Raw genomic sequence first — 22,023 nt, forward strand, 5'->3', positions numbered from 1 at the left:
TGCGGCATGTCAACTTGTTGTGTGTCGTGTTGTAACGTATTTGTGCGAGCATTCATGTCTCCAAAAACAATGACTTCACCTTGATCCTTGTAATGAGCAATGTCTTCCTCTAGTTCAACAAAGGGCTGATCTCTATCCATATCCAAGTGAGTATAAAAGTTGGAGTCATAGTGAGGAATGTAGCAACCAGCCACAAACATGACTTGACCATTTGGTGGGCTGATTTTCAGCCATAAGTAGCGTTTATACTTATCTTCTTTGACAATGAAAACATCTTTCAAACCCTTTTTGTTCATACATGATACGTCTCCTTGGCCTCTTCGTTGCTTTGTATTTTTGGCCCACATCAAAGAATGCACATCGTATTTATCAAATCCGAGAATTCATTGTGCAACATGATCCCATGTTTCGACAAGAAGTATCACATTGAAGTCATTAGTAAGCTCATCAATGCCAATTCCCGCATTCCATGGATATCCGTTACAATTCCAAAAGCTTATTTGCAAGCGTGAGTTGGTGTCATAGATCATGTGTCCCTATTTGTTGGGTGGACTTGCATCCTCCTCAAGTGGCTTTTTTTCTTGAGATGACACCTTAACCTTCTTGCTTCTTTATTCATATGCTTTGCGACGTACCTTTTTTTGCATAAGAGTGTGATCCTCATATACATTAAAACCCATTCCTTTGAGGTAGATCCAACTATTGTCAAGGATGATCTTTCTCTTTACCTCATCAACCATCGTACATACATATAGGTCTTTCTCCCGAGTGAGGGACTCCTTGTTTTCCAACTCGATGTGCAACATAAGCCATGATTCTTGATATGCCAAAGTGTGTAGCAAAAAAATCTTCAACAGCAACCGCAAGAGATTGGGGTGTTCCATGCTTTCCTCCTTGATTCCATGAATGACGATGTTCTTTGAGTGTTTTTGTCACTCTTGGAATTCTTGAGTGTCCACATTCTCTACATTCTTTGCTTGGACAACGGCTTGCGTGATAGGAAATGTAGAAACCACATTATCCTTACATATACAATCCATGATTTGGATGCATTTCTCATCTCACATACATCATGTCGTATTGTATCTATTGTTTCCTCTTTCAATACATGATCACTCTCAACTTTGCTCAAGAGCTCTTTCAATACATTCATGTCAACAAGAGAGCGTTTACATTCTTGAACTTCATTCTCAAAATGCATCAAGCGTGTTGTTTGCATTTCAAGAACATTCTTGAGGTGCTCATTCTTCACAACTAGAACTCTTAAAGTGCCATTCTCTATTGCAAGTGCACACAACTCTTCACCTTGCTTGTTGATGGTTTCTTGTGATGAGATCAAGTAAGCCATGATCATTGCTTTCGTTGTTGTAGACGATGTGGTTGGATTAGCATCCAAATTCCTTGGATATTTTTCATCATTCTCCATGGCGAGTGTGGATTTTCCACCCTTGCGAGTTTTGTCTGACATTGCCTTCAAGTCGGCAAAAAAAAAAAAAGTTTTGACAGTTTTTTTTAGTTCTGAGATGCTGTTACAGCAAAGCCTTCTATTACAAAGAAATTTTTTTTCTTTACATCAATGCGTAGAGGGCTTTGTGCTCACACACACACACACACACACACACACATGAAAATGAAAGGATGCTGTAATGCACTTATGCACATACACGCACACATAGTATACATACACACAATTGTGAGAGAGAGAGAGAGAGAGAGAGAGAGAGAGAGAGAGAGAGAGAGAGAGAAGCTTGAAGTTGAATGCCATAAAAAAGTGGACACCCACACATTGTACACATTGAGGCTATGATGCTACATCCAAAAAACTCCACAGAGAAACAAGAGTGCACATAGCTTGCGAGAGAGAGAGAGAGAGAGAGAGAGAGAGAGAGAGAGAGAGAGAGAGAGAAATTAAAATAAAACGTTATATGAACATTGCCTATGAGAGTAGACCTGACAAGTTCACTTAAGGCGTTCGAGTCCTCGCAGAGCTCCACTCCAAAACGTATATCTAAACTAACATACATAGGCATAGATTTAATGTCATAGAAATGGTTTTCAATGATCTTGAGCTTGATGTAAATGCGTAGAGCAATCCAGTAGACCTTAGAAATCTTTGAGTAGTCTTGAAAATCAAGGCATGATACTCAAAAGGCAATCCCAAGAGAGCATGGTATTAAACCAAGAGGCCTTGAGTATCTATTGTATGGTCCTTGAACTCAATATTTTCTTCAAGTGGGTACTCGAATATTCAAAATAGCAGTACAATGTACTACAATTGGGTAAAAATTCAAGGAACCTAATCTGGGAAGAGATTTTGAGCATCCTATCTATGGAAGTATTGGAAGAACTATCTAATGGTAGGGCGGTGCAATTCAGCTATGGATACTAAAGAGTGCATTGCAATAATCAAGCTCCTATTCTTTACAATAAGCTACCACACCTAGTTGTTCTATACATCATGCCACTTGGGGTTGAACTTAAAACCTGTGGAACAATCCGACAAATCGAAAAGTTGTATTGGGTTTGATAACTTTTACCTCATGAGAGTTTCAAGCTCACAAGGAGATGATGTTAGCATCATAGAAATAGTCCCAAGAGACCTTGCATATCTAATTTGAAAGTCTTGAACTCAACCTATTAGTCTAAATGTTTTGATTGTGAAACAAGGCCAACAAGCTCCCAACATCTCTCCAGATGCAATTACCAAAGACACATGCATTATAGTTCAAAAAAAACCACAGTTTGATCACTAAAAGGTGACCACATGAATAGAGAACTCATAAAAGCAAGAGATAGATTTCAAAATGGTTTGATAGAGAGAAGAAAATGTGTGATTGAGAGATCCTATGTTTCTTTCCGAACCCTACAAATTTCAAAGGCCACTCTTCAATGTGCTTAGAGACATATGAAAAATCGAGAGAGAGAGAGAGAGAGAGAGAGAGAGAGCTAGAAATCTCTAATGCTTTGAGCACTTATCTTAAGAGACGTATTGTAATGTCAAGGTTTGTGGACAAAGTCTTAGAGTAACTAAACTTACATTGTCTCTTATTTTATCCCATTTTCCCATTAGGAACCTTATGGCACCTAGGGTATCTGCTAAATGTTTTGGTCATGGATTGGAAGCAATGGAGATAGTAATGGATCACATAATGATTCATTATCTCGAAAAAAGAAAGCTAACTTCTTTCAAAGCATTGTTCGAGTTTTTTTTCCGGGTTTTACTGTAGAAGAAGCTTGGAGAACCTACGATCGCACTTCCATGACTCGAGATGGGGTACCCTTTCACCAGGATTTGTTTGTCAAAATCCAGAATGATCCTAGTCAATGGTTCCGCAACCTACACCTATTGCAAATACGAGTAAAACTGGGATACTCGGATTCCTACTACCTTGATTCTGAGTTAGGTTGTTGTTCTATGTGTGAAGCTTATAGAAAAAGTAATGCGTTGAAGTGTTGGACGTCATAAGATAGAGAATTGCAAGGAGCCTGCTTTCAAGCGTCCTAGCACTAAATGCTCTTTTTCGATTTTCAAATGTAGATGGGGTTGATAATGTATTAAGCAAAACTTTTATTCAATTTTCAAATATGATTGATGAGCATTTTGGTTTGTTTGCCACTTCTCATGCGATCCTTTGTTATTTCTCACAACTAGATAGAGATGATGTATTTTCTTTGTTTCTTAAAAAGCGGACACTTAAAAAGTGATTTTTTTTTAGAGAAGTATTTTTTTTATTTACAAGCATTCAAACCTTTCTCTTTGGTCGGCACGTTTCTCTTTGCAACCAATGTAGTTTTTGTGTGAAGTAAAATGGAGATTAGTCATGCCATTCCTCTCGCTATTGCAACCTGTTGGACGGATACGCCGCAACGGACGTAAGCACAGCGAGAAATCACCTAACAAGATTTGTCAGCTAAGGATGAAGCTCGATCCTCAGGCGCGTGGAAGCAAGCATAGTGTGTCAACCTACACTCGATCGACTCCTAACTAATTCCTACAGAGGTCACTACCCAATGTCTAAGTCATAGCCTTCAAGAGTGCATAAGAGAAAACTTTCTACAACGCTTTCTAGAGCCGAACACCCATCAAACAATCTCGAAACACCATAGAACTTGAAGGAGACCCTACTAACACCAATAGGTCGCTCTCCCTAAGGACTATGAACCAAAACCCCACCCCAAAACACCCGGTGCAAAATCACGTAGGATGTCTGACCGAAATTTGTAGGTCTTCGTTTCCGAAATCTAAAGTGCCTAATGTGTAGCTCTACTCAATGAGAATGCGTGGATATGCTGCAATGCAAAATCAGACAACGTATGCTCACCGAATCACCAGATGAAGCTCGTAGATGGAGCTTGCAAAACCGGACCGTACGCACGCAATGTAGGTATCGGCGCGTAGCTCTCATCGGGGGCAACACGCTGCACTTCTCCGCACTCGATTCCGACCACCGGTACGTGCGTAGCGTCAAGATGAAGTTCTCACTCTCTCTCGTACACAGTACGCTCACTCACAGACTTCAAAACTTTTTTAAAATGACAAAGGTTTTTCATTAAGGTCAAAAAGTGGTACAAATACCTGACAATTCTCAAACCCTAAAGTTCCAAATTAACCATCTACTCAATCTACATGTCAAAACTAGGATACAATCTGGAAACTTTTACAAGCCCCAATATTTACAAGGTGAAATGTCGGGTTTCCTCAATGAATGAATAATTACAAAAAATAATAATCTGTCGAGCAGTAAATTTCTGTAGGGTGTGTCCAGCTTCTAACACTCTCCCCCTCCTTGCTCATGTCGTCGCCGACATGGCTGTTGAGGTGCTTCTTCATCTTATTGTTTCTCTCATCTTTAGCAGCGACTCGTATCTTGCATGTTGAGCCAGTAGTGTTGGGCCAAATATGTCGTTGATGGTGAAGAAGCCGGTGTAGAAAGCTTCTTCAAAGGCTTGGAGGTGGCAAAAACATGATCCTTTGATATAATGCATGTATCACCTCCTTGGAAGGCTGACTAGACAGATCATATGCACATCTGTAAGTATCTTGAAAGAAGAAGATACTGCCTGTCGCCTGGCCCGGTTTGAACGTCTCGAAGATTTCCAAAAGGGTTTTGCAAATCTTCCTCATCATTATGCAAGAAAGGTCAGGCGAGCCAATGAACAATTTGATGGCGCCGTTAGGGTTTTCACCATGTATTGAACACTTATTTCTCGCCTGCCTTCAAGCGTGGCAGCTTCGGATAGTTTAGCCACGTGGGTTGGCTTCTTTGCAGTAGCTCATGGGTCTTCCACGTCCGCATCCTTGGTAGAGGGTAGAAGCTTAGGTTATCTCTGATGATTTTTGGTACCTCTACCAAATGGATTAGGTATTGTGGATACTTTGTTAGCCATGCCTTTCTCCACCTGGGCTGGGATTCTACTATCAACTTTACCCCTTCAGGCTTGGAGATATCTGCTCTGTATAGTGGCACTGTTGGCTCTTCTCTGATTCTTTTGTTGATCGTGGCGGCTTCGTACTTTAGCAAAGGATATGAGAGAGAGGGTTGTAGCCATTCACGCCTAAGGTTGCTGGCATCTATTTTCTGAATGGTCATGGATTTAAAAACCCTCTCCTCCCATTCCAAAGCTTCTTTGGCCGTTTCTCTGATTTCTGCTTCTATGGCCTTGTGCAACTTCTCTTTCTCTTCTTGTGTCAGATCTTGTGGCTCTTGAGAGGGTCCTACAAGGATTTCCTCTTGCATGGGTGTGCCCCACAGGATTTGCCACATTCTCTAGGTCTATGCCTTCCATGGCTGTTGGCCTTGTGCTTGCCTGCTCTTCTACCTGCTGGCCTCTCAACTCTTCTATCTGCTTTTAGAATGTCTGTTTCTCTGCTTCAGCTTGTTCTCCCATGTTCACGAGGAGGTTGTTTAAATCGGCGTTTATCTTCTCCGCCTCCTTGAGCTTTCTTTTGATATTTTCTAGCTCATCTTGCATTGCCTTCTGCTCTTCTTCCATGCAGGTTTGCATGACTACTGATTCTTCTGCCATCATCAGCCTTTGCTTCTTCTCCAAAGTCAACTCCTTCTGGAGCTCTTTCATTTGTTCTTCGTAAAGCTGGCTCTCTGAAGTAGTGTGAGTCGAGCTAGTAGCTCTGACTCTGGCTGGAGATGCCCGTAGCCGTTGGATGGTTTGATCTTTAACTTTAAGCTGGTCCTTGAGCTCAAGCAACTCATCTTGGCTAGCCTCCTGCTCTATTTCTGCCTTCTCTTTGGCATTCCGCATGGCCTCCACTTCCTTGGACTCCTCATCAAGTTGTAGGGTTAGGTTATCCCTTTCCCTCCCTGCATCTGTCAATGACTTGCTCAGTTGTCTATATTCCTCTTCGGCTCGTTGCAATCTTTGACCTGCTACCTGATTCTCTCTTTCCATTTCCTGACATCTTTGCAATGCCTTAGCCAGACTGGCTTGCAGCTCTGTCTCTCTCTCTCTATCTGCCTTTGGCTTTGTTTTTGTAAAGTGTCGACTTCAAGCTTGATTTTCACTTCAGTGGCTTGGAGAGTTGCCATTTCACTTTCTAAGCCCATTGATTGTGCTCTTTGTTGGAATTAGGGTTGCAGAGAAACACATAGAGCTTGGAGAAGACGAAGGAAGCTCAAGGCACACAATAGAGAGTGTGTTACTTAGTGTGCAATGGAAAGATAGATAGCCCTAGAGTGATGGCCGTATATACAATGCACGGGGGAAAAAAACTCCTAAAGAGGGAAAAAATGCCCCGGCGGTCCTAGTGTATTCACACACATCACTACCACATGTATATGGTAACAAATCCCCCCTGGAGTGATGCAGTGAACGAGAGCTGGCACATGAGTAAAGGGAAGTGCCATGCCTTGAGGACATGATCAGTCCACAAAGGGGAGTAAGCCCAAAGCTTTGCAGAAAGCTTCAAGCTTCTCACGAGACAATGCCTTTGTGAAAAGATCTGCAAGGTTGTCCTGTGTTGGCACATAAGCCAAGCTGATCTCTCCTGCTGAGAGCCTCTCCCTGACATAGTGGTAATGCACCTCAATGTGCTTTGTGCGAGCATGAAAAGCTGGGTTCCTTGCAACTGCCAATGCGCTCTGACTGCCAGTGTAGATAGTGTTGGCAGTGTCCTGTCCAACTGATTGCATGGCAGCCATCCAATTTTCTGAATTTTGTGCTTCATCAAAAGTCAGAGGCTCCTCAACATCATGTAAGCTAGACACAGCCAAAGCATAACAATCTGATGCATAAGATGCATGGCGAGAGCCTGACAGAGTACGACTAGACAAAAGTGAAGGAGTATGAGCGGAAGTGCGACGCGAGAGAGAGTGCGAGAAGAAGAGCACGACGATATGGTGAACTCGCTCTACTGTAATGTGTAGAGCATAGTGAGTTCTTATTAGGTTTTTACAAAAGAATATGTGTACATACCTGGCGGCCCGCCCACTTACCTGGGCGACCACATTGGGCTTTATACCCCAACAACCTCCCACTTAAAGTCCAATGTGGTACTTTAAGTGTGAGAGAAGCTACTATACAAGCTAATATACAAAAGATGTAGAGAAGTGATGTACTACCCTACACCTAATTGCTTGCAAAAATGCGCAAAGCTCTCTGAGGGAAGTCCTTTTGTAAGTAGATCAGCAGGATTTTCTGTGGTGTGAACTTTGACAAGCTGAAGGTGCTTATCCTCGAGCATTTCCCTGATGAAATGATACTTCACATCCACATGCTTTGTCTTTGAGTGATAAACTGGATTGCGAGCCAATTGTATAGCAGTTTGACTATCACAATATAACACAGGCATCTCTTCTTTGATTCCCAAATCTGTTACTAGTCAATTAAGCCAAATTGATTCTTTGCATGCCTCTGATGATGCAACATATTCAGCCTCTGTAGTAGACTGAGTAACACAATCTTGTAATCTAGAACGCCATGATACTGCTCCACCAGCCAATGTAAAGACATACCCTGACGTAGACCTTCGATTGTCTAAGTCACCTGCATAATCTGAGTCTGTAAAACCCTTCACACTTAGCTCTTGACTCCCATAGCATATACGCATACTCTTTGTAGCTTTCAGGTATCTCAATATTCCTTTCACTGCCTCCCAATGTTTCTTGCCTGGGTTTGACATGTATCGACTTACTACTCCCACTGCAAATGCAATGTCTGGGCGAGTAGCAATCATTGCATACATCAAACTACCCACTGCAGACGCATATGGAATCTTATCCATTTCAGCCTGTTCTTCCTCAGACACAGGACAATCTTGTTTGCTAAGTTTCACATATGGTGGCAATGGAACACTCAGTGCCTTTCCCTTCTCCATATTGAAACGTTGCAAAACCTTGTCAATATACTCTGTTTGAGATAACCAAATCAACTTCTTTGATCTGTCTCTCTCAATACGCATACCAAGTATATGACTTGCCTCACCCATGTCTTTCATGTCAAACGATTTTGCCATCTTTGACTTCAAAGCTGAAATTTCTTCCAAGTGCTTGCCAGCAATCAACATGTCATCCACATACAAAATAAGGATCAGCCAACTGCCATCCTTAGCCTTCTTTGTATATAGACAGTGATCGAACTCACTACGTTTGTAGCCTTGAGAAAGCATAAACTTGTGGAATTTATGGTACCATGCCCTCGATGATTGTTTTAAGCCATAAAGACTCTTTAACAACTGGCATACCCAATCTTCCTTGCCTTTCTCAACAAACCCTTCTGGCTGCTGCATGTAAATTTCCACATCTAAATCACCATGCAAGAACGCTGTCTTGACATCCATTTGGTGCAACACCAAATCTAATATGGCAACCAATGCAAGAAAGCATCTCAATGTAGTCATCTTGACCACCGGAGAGAAGACTTCATCAAAGTCAATGCCTTGTTCTTGCTTAAAGCCCTTGGCAACAAGCCTTGCTTTGTACTTTGGCTGACTGTCATGAGCGGTGATCTTATACCTGTAAACCCATTTACAAGGTAGAGCCTTTTTGCCCTGTGGTAATTTAACTAGCTTCCATGTCTTGTTTTTATGCAGAGCTGTCATCTCTGACTGCATGGCCAATTGCCAATTCCCAGAGTCCTTCATTTGCACTGCTTCCTTGTAACATGAAGGCTCATTGCAATCAGTCAACATGACATAGTTCATAGATGGAACAAACCTATCAGGAGGTCAGGTGACACGTCCAGATCTACGCACAATAGGTGGCTCAGGCTCAGCCACAACCTGTGGTTCCACTCTATCCTGTCCTTGCTCCTCTTGAGCCCTGACATTTTGTCTTGCACGTGCAGGTCCATCTTCTTGGAAGACAACTCTTCTAATCTCCTCAACCCTCTCTGGTTTAGAATGATATTTGGATTCATTAAAGTGAACATCATTGCTGCGGACAACCTTTCTGGATTCGGGATCCCAAAGTCTGTACCCCATCTCACCACAATTACCATAGCCTAGAAAGATGCACTTTCTACTCTTTGGCTCAAGTTTGTTCCTAAATTCCTTTGGAACGTGAGTATATGCCTCACAGCCAAAGACTCTGAGATGCTTGTATGAGGCCATTTTGCCTGACCATGCCATCTCTGGCACTGAATCCTTCTGCAAAACCTTGCTAGGAGATCTATTTACAAGATGAACAGCTGTTGATACAGCTTCAGCCCAAAACCCATTTGGCAGCTGTGCATTAGAAAACATACTTCTGACCTTCTCTTGTATAGTCCTATTCATCCTCTCAGCAACACCATTTTGAGGAGGATTGTAAGGAGCAGTAAGTTCACGTTTTATACCTTTTGACTCACAAAAGTCCTGAAAGGCCTTTGAAACATACTCTCCACCATTGTCAGTGCGTAAGCATTTAAGCTTCTTGCCACTCTGATTCTCCACAAGTGTCACAAACGTTTTGAAAACACTAAACGCTTCATCCTTGTGCTTGAGAAAGTAAACCCATACTTTCCTTGAGTAATCATCTATAAATGTCATAAAGTAAGAAGCTCCCCCTAGAGATAGGTTAGGCATAGGTCCACACAAATCACTATGAACAAGTGCCAACTGTGTATCTCTTCTACTGCTTCTATGCTTATGTGGCTGCTGTGTTTGCTTACCATACAGACAATGTTCACAGAATTCAAAATCATTAAATGAAAAGCCAGGAAAATAACTAGAACGAGACAAGATTTCCATTCCCTTCTTGGACATATGTCCTAACCGGCTATGCCACAAAGAAACGTTCGGCTGCTCGGTTACATTGATTACATTTTTAGAGACATTTGATACATAAATCATGTAAAGTCCTCCAAACTTTACTCAATGTGCTACTGTCATAGAACCCTTGGATATCTTCCACATGTTCTGTCCAAAAGTGGTGACATAGCCAGCATCATCAAGTAAACCTGTGCTGATCAAGCTCTTTGTAATTGCGGGAACATGTCTCACATTCTTCAGCGTGAAAGAAGAGCCATTCTGAAACTTCAATTGAACATCTCCAACACCTAAGATCTCACATGTCTGCCCATTGCCTAGCCGAACATGATCTTTAGTGGTCACATAAGAGGTAAACCACTCCTTGTTTGGAGACACATGAAGTGATGCCCCTGAGTCTATAATCCAGTCACTCAGTGCATTTCCATCAGATGCTGTAAGAAGAGCTGAGTCCATTGTATTATTCAAGAAGTAGATGTCTCCTGACACTAGACTGTCATCCTCTGCAACAGTGTTTGTCACATTTATTTCTTGAATCTTCAATGAGGACTTGTTCTTCTCACCATGGTCTTCAGCTTTCTCTTTGCCTTTTTCTGCTTTCCATTCTCTGCAGTCTCTTTTCATGTGACCCTTCTTGCCACAATGGTAGCATTCTATGTCACTCTTGCCTTTAGCACTGCGGGACTTGCTACGAGACTGATTCCTCTTTCCACCTTTGTACTTTTCTTTGGTCCTTCCCCTGACAACTAAGGCTGTTCCTTTGCCTTTGTCCATTGTCTTTCTATTGGTTTCTTCAGTAAGCAGACTTCCTTCTACACCTGCTATGTTCAAACCATCTGGAGGTGCAGAATTACTCAAAGCTGTGCGAAAAGTGTCCCAACTTTCCGGCAATGTGATCAACAGGAACATAGCTCTAACAGGTTCATCAAACTTGACACCTTGAGCTGACAACTGACTGTAGATTGTGTTGAATTCATTCAGATGATTGGACATAGGTGTCCCTTCTTTCATCTTCAAGTCAACAAGCTTCTTAAGCCAGTATAACTGTGAAGCTGCACTCTGCTTCTCATAAAGATCACTCAGCTTTAACCATGCTTGATAAGCTGACATCTCGTCTGCTACATTGAAGTAAACGCTTTCTGCCAAAGTCAGCATAATGGTAGAAAGTGCCAATTCATCCATTTCGTTCCATTCATCTTCGTCCATATCTTCTGGTTTTATCCCCTTGAGCTTTATAGGTTTTATCTGCTTCTTTTGTACCAACACGTGCCAAATCTGCTTCTTCCACAATGGGAAATTGGTTCCATCCAGCTTCTTGATATTGTAAAGAGCAGTGTCCTGTGATCCAGCCATAGCTACGCTTCACAGTAGTTTACTTTTCTGGGAAAAATTCGCCAGAGTTTCCCCTGTAAACTGACCTCTGAACCAATATCAACCTGTCAAATGAACCAAGAAAGCTTCAGATTCTGCAGAAATTTTGGCAATGTCTCCTTTGTAAAATGGCTCTGGTGTACTAAAAACAGACCAAAAAACAGCTCAAAAAACACTGTCTCTCTGACACTGTAAGCTGCGAGTAAACCTGTCTTGCACCTGTACTGTCTCTCACTGTCCTGTCACTGTCCTGTAAGCATAGACTACGACAATGCCTCAATGGCAGTAAAGCAAAGATGCAATCCCACTAACTCACAGTCAATACATCCTAGCTGCCTATCTAAGGGTGCTCGAGGGATCGCTCCAAGACCTGTATCACCGAAAGGATCTCAACATTCGAGAATCCCCCAACTCAATAAAACCTCACTCGACCCTCAACAAAGGCTGCAGTAAATCTGACAGTACATAGACTTCCCATAAAGTCATACATCCACAAATTTCCCACTGTATGCTGTAACCGCTGCGGCGGTTGTTTGCTGTGTGACTCACAGCCAACAAACCCTCAACAGACATACATCATCTCTGACAATACATCCCATGTGGAAGTACCTGCAATGTCAGGATGAAATCTAGAATATCAAGCAGCAAACACAAGCTACCTGATGAACTAGTGGATGTCGCCTACAGTCTGTGTGTAGATGCGCCCGTGTCATATGTGACACGCCTCCAAGAACTCTGAGCCGTCCTTTGATGTATAGACAACCACAAATCAACACTCTGAGAGTGTCGATATCCTCAGCACCTGCAGTCGTAGGTCGAAAACCCCAAATTTGCAGAGTCGGATCTGCACCCGTCGAGACCACGTAGTCGAAAATGGCCTGCGCAGACCTTTGTCGAAGCCGAACGGTGGCCGAGATGACCTCATAATGAAATTCTGACAACACCGAGCCCCACTCCAATCTGAGTTGGTGACTCTAGCCTCCTGCAGTGCTGCCCCGAGCCTCGATCTGAGCTCTGATACCAGTTGAAGGAGTACGAGCGGAAGTGCGACGCGAGAGAGAGTGCGAGAAGAAGAGCACGACGATATGGTGAACTCGCTCTACTGTAATGTGTAGAGTATAGTGAGTTCTTATTAGGTTTTTAAAAAAGAATATGTGTACATACCTGGCGGCCCGCCCACTTACTTGGGCGACCACATTGGGCTTTATATCCCCACAGAAAGGACCTGTACTCTCAAAAAATCCTATCCATCATCCGGTTAAATGTTGCAGGAGCATTGGTTAAGCCAAAAGGCATCACCAAAATCATCAATCTTGCTAAAGCACGAGGATCCCTGTAACTTGTCGAGTATATCATCGATCCTAGGAATCGGAAATCTGTTCTTGATGGTGATTTCGTTGGGAGTGCTATAATCGATGCACATTCTCCAAGATCCGTCTTTCTTCAAAACCAACAACACTGGAGAGCAATACGGTGAAGTACTAGGCTGGACAAGACCCTTTTCCAAGAGGTCTTTCACTGGGTTCATAATCTTTTCATTCTGTACTTGGCTCACACGGTAAGGTGGCCGGTTCGGTGGCCTGCTTCCAGGTGTCAGATCAATGGTTTGATCTTCAGGCCCTCTGAAAAGCAATCGGCATGAGTGTGGAGAAAAATCTTAGCGTTCTTTTGATCAGGTCAAAACATATTCAACCTTTATCCATCATTCAGTTCTCTCCCTAAAGAATGAGTAAGACACTGAAGTACATCAAGTACAATCTCTAAGCCCTTCATTTATCAAAGTCGCTTTCTCGGCCCGGTAGTCAACCACGGCATAGTTCTTGTGGTACCAAGGGATCCTGAGTAGAACGTCACTCGCGTGCCCTGAGCAACCCTGTCATTGCAAACAAAGTTTGCCAATGCTCGGTGTAATGGCAACATCCCATCCGGGTGCCAGTCGAACTACCTCCGCCTGTGGCGTCAGTCTGTCGGGCGTAATTCCAAATCGAGCCGCCAATTCCAAGTGAAAAGAAGTTGGCCTTGGCTCCTTCAAAAGAGCTTCCCGATCCTTCACTTTGCCCCAAAAAGCGGCAAAGTTTGTACTTTCATTCATTTGATTCGGTGCAAGTCCCACGCCATGTGGTACCAGTTCTGCTTTTCTATGTCCTTTTCTGCCACATTCCTCAGCTACTCTCGAACTCTCAGACCTGTCGTCGTCTTTATCATTACGTTCTTTCTGTGCCTTATTAGGGCACTTCGCGGAGATATGTTGTTGTTCCACGCATCCAAAGCACTTCCCCTCTCTGATGAAGCGAGCTATCTCCTCAGGAGTAAGCTTGGGTTGTGCATCATTTTTCTCTGGGTTGTTCTTTTTCTTTCTACTTTCATTCCCAGAAGTCTGTTCGGCTCGTTGTGTCATAGCCTCATCTGTGGGGTAGGTCAGACTGCCAGAGTGAATGGCAAAGCCCCGCTTCGCATGACTCATCAACTCCTCAATAGAAGCTGACTTCTATTCCAAGCAGTGATCTCGGATCTCTATAGGTAGACCCAAGGTAAACCGCTCAATCTGTTCTCTGAACGAGATCTTCTTGAATGAAGAGGCGGGTAGAAAAGAGCTCCAGAATCTTTCACAATAAGCATTGATTGTATCTTTCTTGGTCATCCGAAGATGGTTCCAAGAAGCTCGTACATCTCGTTCATATTCTTGCGTCAACCAAGAAGAAATAAAAAGCTTCTTAAATTTCAGCCATTTAACGGACGCAGTCTTGTTTAAAAGAAGCGTGGACCACCAAGTACGAGCATTCCCCTTAAAGTAAGAGGCAGCTCTCCGAATCTTGGAGTGCTCTGAATAGCGTCCTCCCGCGAAAGCGATGTCAAACTGCTATATAAAAGACAAAGCCTTCGAAGCATCTGAGTATCCTGAAAAGTATCAAACTTGATCGAGTGGCCACCTTCCTTAAACTCTCGAACTTTCTTTCTTTTATCTTCGAGAAAGTCATACTGGTTGGCTTTGCAAAAATTCTTCTTGTTCGCATAAAAGTTTCCGTCATCGGAATCTGAGCTGTCTGTAGACGAGCCCTCAGTAGGACTGTCAGTCTTTGGGCGAGATTTAACCTTCTTTGCCTTTCTCTTACCTTTTCTGTCTTCTTCGCTCGAATCCGAGGAGCTAGAAGAACTATCAAAAGAAGAAGAAGAAGAAGAAGAGGTGGGTACTCCTTCAAATCGAACACGCTTCTTCTGTTTCTTTGCCTTGTCAAAAGTCGACTGACGACCCAAATAACCTGGAAGGTCAGTGCTTTTCTTCTACTTTTTGCCGTGCTTTTTGGCTTTCTTTTGCGCGTCAAAAAGCTGAGCAATCCATGCATGAACCACGTTCTCCAGCTCCTTCTCCATATATTTCTTGGAGGCAGAAGGTTTCCTGAGAGCGGGTTTCGGGAGTGGTGTTGTGGTTCTTTGCCACTCCATCTGTACCTCTTCCAAAGAGGTCTGGTTCATATATTTTGCCATCTTCCAAAGAGGTCTGGTTCATGTACCTCTTCCAAAGAGGTCTGGTTCATATATAATGCAGCCTCCCAGGCAGCTGTTTGTCTTCTGAAGTCGAGCTGTTTCTCCTTGAGGTGGCAGCGTCAGCCGGAAAGGCGAGAAAATAACGTAAGATGGTATGGTTTAGGAGCATATATTATTGCTCTTAGACTATATTCGTATAGTGTTAGAAAAAGGTTTAGTCTACCGTTTCCTAAATTCTTGTCATTGAATAGTCTTTTTCATAACACCTCTCTTCTCACTTTAATTCCACTACTTTGACAGTAAGCCACTTGCTTTATTGGCTCTACCTAATTGCAAGAGCTTATATTAGTGAGATGCTGCTGTCATGTGTGATAAAACAAGATAAGCAATAGCGATCATAAACCTTGTGTTAGAGAAAAGCTCATGAACACTTACCAATGGATAAATGGCTCCCAAGAATTGGAATGGCAAGCGAACTTCCATCTCCACCTAAATCAAAATGTAATGCCAGATTGGTTACAAGCAATGGGCAAATGAAGACAGTGGTATCAGCATGTACAAAGTCCTACTCATCCCATATTCTTCTGATACACAGAAAATTATGCTCTACAAATAAAGTAAAGGAAATTACATGTACATCATTATGTTTCACTTAGCTGAGGAGCACAAAATGCGCAGAATTTCCTGATGACGTATGACAACTGTATATTACTTGTGCAGTCCACATCCAAGAAAGTACCTTGGGTTTCAGAACTAAAGTTTTCGCTTCTTTCAAACAATCCAGGGCTACTCCTCCATAAGCTCTTACTAAGCCTCCAGTTCCAAGCTTAATGCCACCATAATACCTGTAACAATAAAGTTGATGCGAATCAATTGACACTTGCAGAAAAAAACAAGGGATAACCTCTTTTGAATTGCATAGTTCACCGGGTCACAACCACCATGACTCCATCAAGACCAGATGCAACAATAGATGAGTAGATCGGCTTGCCAGCAGTGCCACCAGGCTCCCCATCGTCACTGAAGCGATAAGCACCTTGGACCTGCTCAACGGTATCTCACAGAGTTTTTGTCAATTCTGCAGAAGACTCACAGAAGTAATTTGTAGTTAAGCCCACCTTGTACGCCCAACAATTGTGTGTGGCACGAGGATCAGTAACCTATGTAGAAAACAGCACCCCTCAGTCTATAAACCAGAACATTATTGAGAATGTAACCCAGTCAATTCAAAGTCCTTATGAAAAGAAAGACCATGTGAACATGTTCCACACACATCAATTTGTCAAACATCACGAGCTAAAAATAATTATCCCGAAGGAACAAACACAACATGACAAACTACACAGTCATCCCTATGGGTTCTAGCAGGAAACCGACAAAGTGGAACACATCGAACCTACTATAGTTTTGCGGGAGGATGAAGAGCACTCAAATCCTAACAGGGAAACGGAGAGAACCAACAGAGATTCCGACGAGGGCAAGCCTTTTTCTAATGCGTCAGGACCATGGCAAGCCTTCAACAGAGGATCAATAGATTTGAGTACAAGCAACAGCTTCAAGTGGACACTTGTGCAAGGCACCTTGTTAGATACTCCAAGGATTAGGACTATGTGAAGCGTCTGAAAAGTCAAAGGATCATGCCGGCTATTTGGGTCGGAAATCTACTTTCAAAGAGACAATGGAATCTGTCACAAACTGCTGACGTGTCAAAGCCCTGAAGAAGGAAGCCAACTAGCAAATGTCGGCCGAGGGGCCTAAACCCTAAGAAGAACAAGTAATAGAAAAAGAAGTCCTACCAACTTATGGGGACCCCGTACGATGGGGCCCCAAGAGACATAAAGGATTAAAATAAAGCAGGACCCACACACACAGAGAAAGACTTGCGCCAATACTGATGACGTGGCAGCTGTACGATCAAATTCCGGAAATTGCGCTGACATGATGACATAGCAGGCTGTACGGATTTCCGCGTTTTGCGCTGACTGCTGTACGGAATTCCATGATTTACGCTGGCAGCTTTTTGGCATTGCTTTTGGACTAGAAGCTTTTGAGTTAAAAGGCTTTTCATAAAAAACTGCTTTTGGGGCCTAGGGCCTTTAAATATGAGGCTAGGGCTCATTCTCTGGCATGCTTCCTGGAGAAGGTGTAGAGTCTCGAGTATCGGCTTGTATTGTGTTGATGCAATATAATGAAATACCGAAAGGGGCGCCAAGGTTTGGAGCCAACACTCTTTGGGGTGGAATTCCGCCACTCCGTGTCGCGTGTCGTCTCTCTCTCTCTCTCTCTCTCTCTCTCTCTCTCTCTCTCTCTCTCTCTCTCTCTCTCTCTCTCTCTCTCTTTCAAATCCGTTGTTATTAAAGTGTTAAAAGTCTGTTCAGTCTCTTCTTTTCTATCGGCACGTGGTGCCCGTCTTGTGACAGAATCAAAGAAGTGTGTTCGCTTTGAGGACGATCCCAATTTTTCTTCGTCTTCTTCCAGTTCTAGTTCCAGCTCGAGCGAGGATGAGAAAAGACGGTCGAAGCGAAGAAAGCACAAGAAAAGCTATTTAAAGTCTAGAAAGCACAAAAAGCAATCTAGCAGTTTGGAGAAAACCTCTACTACCTCTAATAGTCCAGACAGTGATACCCACACTTTTTGGTGCACTTTATAGCAAGAAGGATCACCTATTACGAGCTATGTAGTAAGACAACTTGGAAAACAAGAAGAAGAGGACAAAGGAGTTCAAGGAAGGGAGTAGTTTGATACTTTTTCGAGCTACAAAGATGCCCATCGAGCTCTCTCTTTCATACAACAGTTTGGCACTGCTTTCTCTAGAGGCAACTTCTCAGAAGCCTCTAGAAAGGCAGCATCTTTTCTAAAGGGGAATGCTCTTGCATGATGGTCAACTCTTTTTTATAGCAAAGCACCAATGAAGTGGGTGAATAAAACTACATCTTTTCAAGACAAGCTACACTTCGATGTTAATAGAGTCAAGGGACCGAAGTCAAGCTGCTTCTTGCGTGAGCTATAAAGACACACAAAGTTCCTCCTCTAGTCACCCCCTTGCTTTTAGCGAAGGACTCGAGTCACTGCTTACAAATAGTTTGAGGACCACAACTACACCTCCCTGCTACACAAAGAGGCGTCGTATTGTAGCAAGCGGAGGTTGTTCAGTCTCACAAGCCACCTCATGTACTAGAATATCATGCCTAGGTCTCATTATAGCACTCTTGAGCTACTAGGTTATGGGCTAGCATTATTGCTCTAGCTTTCTCCCTCTTGCTGGCATTTGTTGCCATCTCAATGTGCTCTCTCACATCTCCTTCAACATCTGGGGGTTTGATAAATGTCGATCGAGGGGCTCTTCTCCTCCTGCAAAACATGAAGCAATTCAAGGCTTCTTTGATGACTAATTGGCTCCTGTCTTGAGTAGAATGAGTGTATATATGAGGATGAGGTTGGATGTAACAGACTTGGACACTCCAAGTCAAGAATCAATCGCGACAGCACCAAATAACCACTTCAAAACAATTCACAGATCACAATAGATTTGCACTGGCCCGGCGGAGTTCCGTGCCTAGAGATATTGGCCCCAAAGACTGGCGCCCCTTTCGGTATTTCTTTTTATATTAATCAATCATCAAAGTACAAGAGAGCGGTTAGGGTTTCACTCTCAGACTCTGCGTCCAGATGCTCTCAGAAGTGAAGCCCTCACCACTTATTTAAAGATACAAGGGATGCCCAAAAGCAGAGCCCCAAAAGCTTTTAAAATAAAAAGCATCAGTTCTCTCTCTCTCTTAGAGAGTCTTTTCTCTTTTTTTATAAAAAAAAGCAAAATTCGCGTCGCTCATCATTTTCCCAAAAAAAATAATAATAATTAATTTTCAGCCTCTGCGATTTCCGGAAATTAGGTTTTTGGTAGAAATTAGGGTTTGCAGGAATTTTAGGGTTTCTGGCAAAAATTAGGGTTTCTGTTGTCCGCCACGTCATCACTTTGTGACATACCCCCCTCTTGAAAGCATTGTAATCGACCGCGATTACGCCTGCAAAACCGACAAAAGCCATAAACCGTCTTAGCAGACACTGACTGTTAGTACCTATGTACTAGGAACACACATCTAGCACATGTACAAAATCGACAATCACATCACACGACATCACAGGACATCACCAGACATTCAACATTCATTCAGATCTTGGACTATGATTTATCGGCAATGTAGCTAGCAATCACATCTAGGTCCAATCGGGACCTCAACGATGTCCGATTGACTAACCCCTATTGCAACCATGTCTATTCAAGATCAATCAGACCAAAATGCTGTAGTCATTTCGTCTATCAGTTCCTGCACTCACAAGAAGTCAAGAACAAATCAGTATCATTATCAGGAATTCCATTTCATAAAGTCATCCAGCAGAATAGTGTCAGCTCTCAGTATCCCTGAAGCTCAAAGAGACATCAGTGACTTTAGTATCAAAATCGAGGCATCTGTTGACAAAGGAGCGGAGTAACTCCCCTTTTGTGCATCCCACTGCACCAGATCTTCGGCCAAGCTGAGTTTCTGGGTTCCGTTTGGAGTAGACTATGCTAAACCAAAACATCGAGGTAAAGTTTCACAATCTGAGGAGTATCTGCTAGGTCCTCCTCCTCCATCCACTTCGCATCAAATGCAAGAAAGTTCTTGAACTAAACCAAGAACCGCCTTCGGACTTTACCTTTCTTCGTATCGTTATGTGCCAAAATATGTTCAGGAACAAGGATCTCCTCGTTTTCTTCCACTTCGGGTTGCTCATCAGGCTCCCCATCATCAGGCACATCACCCTTAACAGGGTTCAAGAGACTCACATGCAATGCATTATGAATCCTCCAAGTATCTGGCAGTTTCAATCGGAAGGAGACTTCATTTATCTTTTCAGTAATCTGGAAAGGGCCGTAGTATCGTATACTAAGCTTTGGAAAAAGCCTCTCCTTTCCCTTTTTCTTTCGTAGGTGTGCCTTCTCAAAACGTAAGAGCACCCAATCATCCTCCTTCAATTTCATGTCGCGACGATGGCGATCCGCTGCCTTTTTCTGTCGTTCTTGAGACTTCTGCAAAGTCTCGCGAACCTTGGCAAAAGCCGTATCTAGATCTCGCGTATATTCATCCGCTTCAAAGATCTTATCTTTCGTGCTCAGGAAGGGTGGAACCTTCGCAGCACCTTCAACAATCTCAAATGGCGCCTTCCCCGTCGACGAGTGTATCGTGTTATTGTAGGCAAATTCCACCAAAGGTAAATATCTTTCCCATTGAGTCCTCTGATCTGAAATATAAGACTTCAATAAATCTAGAACCACTGAATTGGCAATCTCGGATTGCCCGTCAGTCTACGGGTGGAACGATGACGAGAACTGCAACCACGTGCCAATGTTCTCCCAAATTGCCTTCCAAAACAAACTCGTAAATATGGGGTCTCTGTCGGAGACAATTGTCTTAGGCATGCCAAGTAATCTAAAAATCTGGGCCACAAACAGTCTCGCTAAGTGATCCGGCTTGGCAGAAGGTTTCCTGAGAGCGGGTTTCGGGAGTGGTGTTGTGGTTCTTTGCCACTCCATCTGTACCTCTTCCAAAGAGGTCTGGTTCATATATTTTGCCATCTTTGGGTCCTTGGCAAAATTGAGCATCATCTTTGTCGCATCGTCGATCAACTGGCGACGCTCCATCTCTCGCCGCTCCGCCTAAGTAGGCTAAGGCGGGCCATACTCTCTGCCGAAATCTTCGTTGTGATCCCTGCCTGCATCTCCAGATGAAGAGGGAGTCGACTGATCATTGCCTGAAGCCATAGGTGCCGCGGAGAAAAAATTTCGGGGATCGGATTTCTCGTAGAAGAGAAATCGGCCGTGCTCTGATACCACTATAACAGACTTGGACACTCCAAGTCAAGAATCAATCGAGACAGCACCAAATAACCACTTCAAAACAATTCACAGATCACAATAGATTTGCACTGGCCCGGCGGAGTTCCGTGCCTAGAGATATTGGCCCCAAAGACTGGCGCCCCTTTCGGTATTTCTTTTTATATTAATCAATCATCAAAGTACAAGAGAGCGGTTAGGGTTTCACTCTCAGACTCTGCGTCCAGATGCTCTCAGAAGTGAAGCCCTCACCACTTATTTAAAGATACAAGGGATGCCCAAAAGCAAAGCCCCAAAAGCTTTTAAAATAAAAAGCATCAGTTCTCTCTATCTCTTAGAGAGTCTTTTCTCTTTTTTTATAAAAAAAAGCAAAATTCGCGTCGCTCATCATTTTCCAAAAAAAAACTAATTTATTAATTTTCAGCCTCCGCAATTTCCGGAAATTAGGGTTTTTGGTAGAAATTAGGGTTTGCAGGAATTTTAGGGTTTATGGCAGAAATTAGGGTTTCTACTATCCGCCATGTCATCACTTTGAGACATTGGACCACAAAAATGAACCTCGTCTTACTATTAAAGGGGAGAAGAAAAAGACAGGTGGTTGCACATAGATATTTTATAAATGTGATATAACATAAATAAGCTACAGAACGGCTCGGCATTCCGGAGCTTAAAATAAGTTAAAAAGATCTAATGTAAGGTTGCAAAAGATGACATTTTGGCTGATGATAAGGGCATGTAAGAGCCATCCTTAGAATAGACAACCTTAGTTTGGCACCTTGGTGAGCCTGTTCGTACAGCATGCATGCCAGACAGATTCTAAATATTAGTCAGTACCCTTCCATAACCATTATTGCACAAATGATTGTACAAGGCATAATCATGTGTTGTTAGTGAGCATTGAATGCAATGCTCGAAAAAACTTTTCTTCAAAACCGAGGCAAACCTACATTTGAGAAATAGTCGAGGTAAATTGACTAAAATTCAAGGTTTTTACACTAAATTTTTCTGAATTTTGTAGGTTTTTCCACCTTCAAATTTAAAATTTAGCACTGATCCAATGTCATAAGAATGTAGCTTACAATTAGTAGCGTGT

The 22,023-nt window shown here is 42.8% G+C and overlaps 1 protein-coding gene across 2 annotated transcripts in view; it reads right to left on the reverse strand.

Annotated features, from left to right (window-relative positions):
• LOC147443214 (uncharacterized) overlaps positions 1–22,023 on the reverse strand; it is a 34,611-nt gene that overhangs the window by 11,974 nt on the left and 614 nt on the right. Inside the window, exons 2-6 of one of the 2 annotated variants that reach the window (XM_086529124.1) lie at positions 16,177–16,218; positions 15,986–16,101; positions 15,798–15,903; positions 15,494–15,547; positions 950–1,471 (exon numbers count right to left, since the gene is read on the reverse strand). In XM_086529124.1, coding sequence (XP_086385250.1) covers positions 965–1,471; positions 15,494–15,547; positions 15,798–15,903; positions 15,986–16,101; positions 16,177–16,218 — 825 coding nt within the window. In that variant the 3' untranslated portion in view covers positions 950–964. Of the gene's footprint in view, positions 1–949; positions 1,472–15,493; positions 15,548–15,797; positions 15,904–15,985; positions 16,102–16,176; positions 16,219–22,023 lie in introns of those variants that run through there. The other variant, XM_086529125.1, reaches the window with a different exon arrangement.

The sequence above is a fragment of the Adiantum capillus-veneris genome, chromosome 14 (genome assembly GCF_014529385.1).
Source record: "Adiantum capillus-veneris isolate H3 chromosome 14, ASM1452938v2, whole genome shotgun sequence".
Lineage (NCBI taxonomy): Eukaryota > Viridiplantae > Streptophyta > Polypodiopsida > Polypodiales > Pteridaceae > Adiantum > Adiantum capillus-veneris.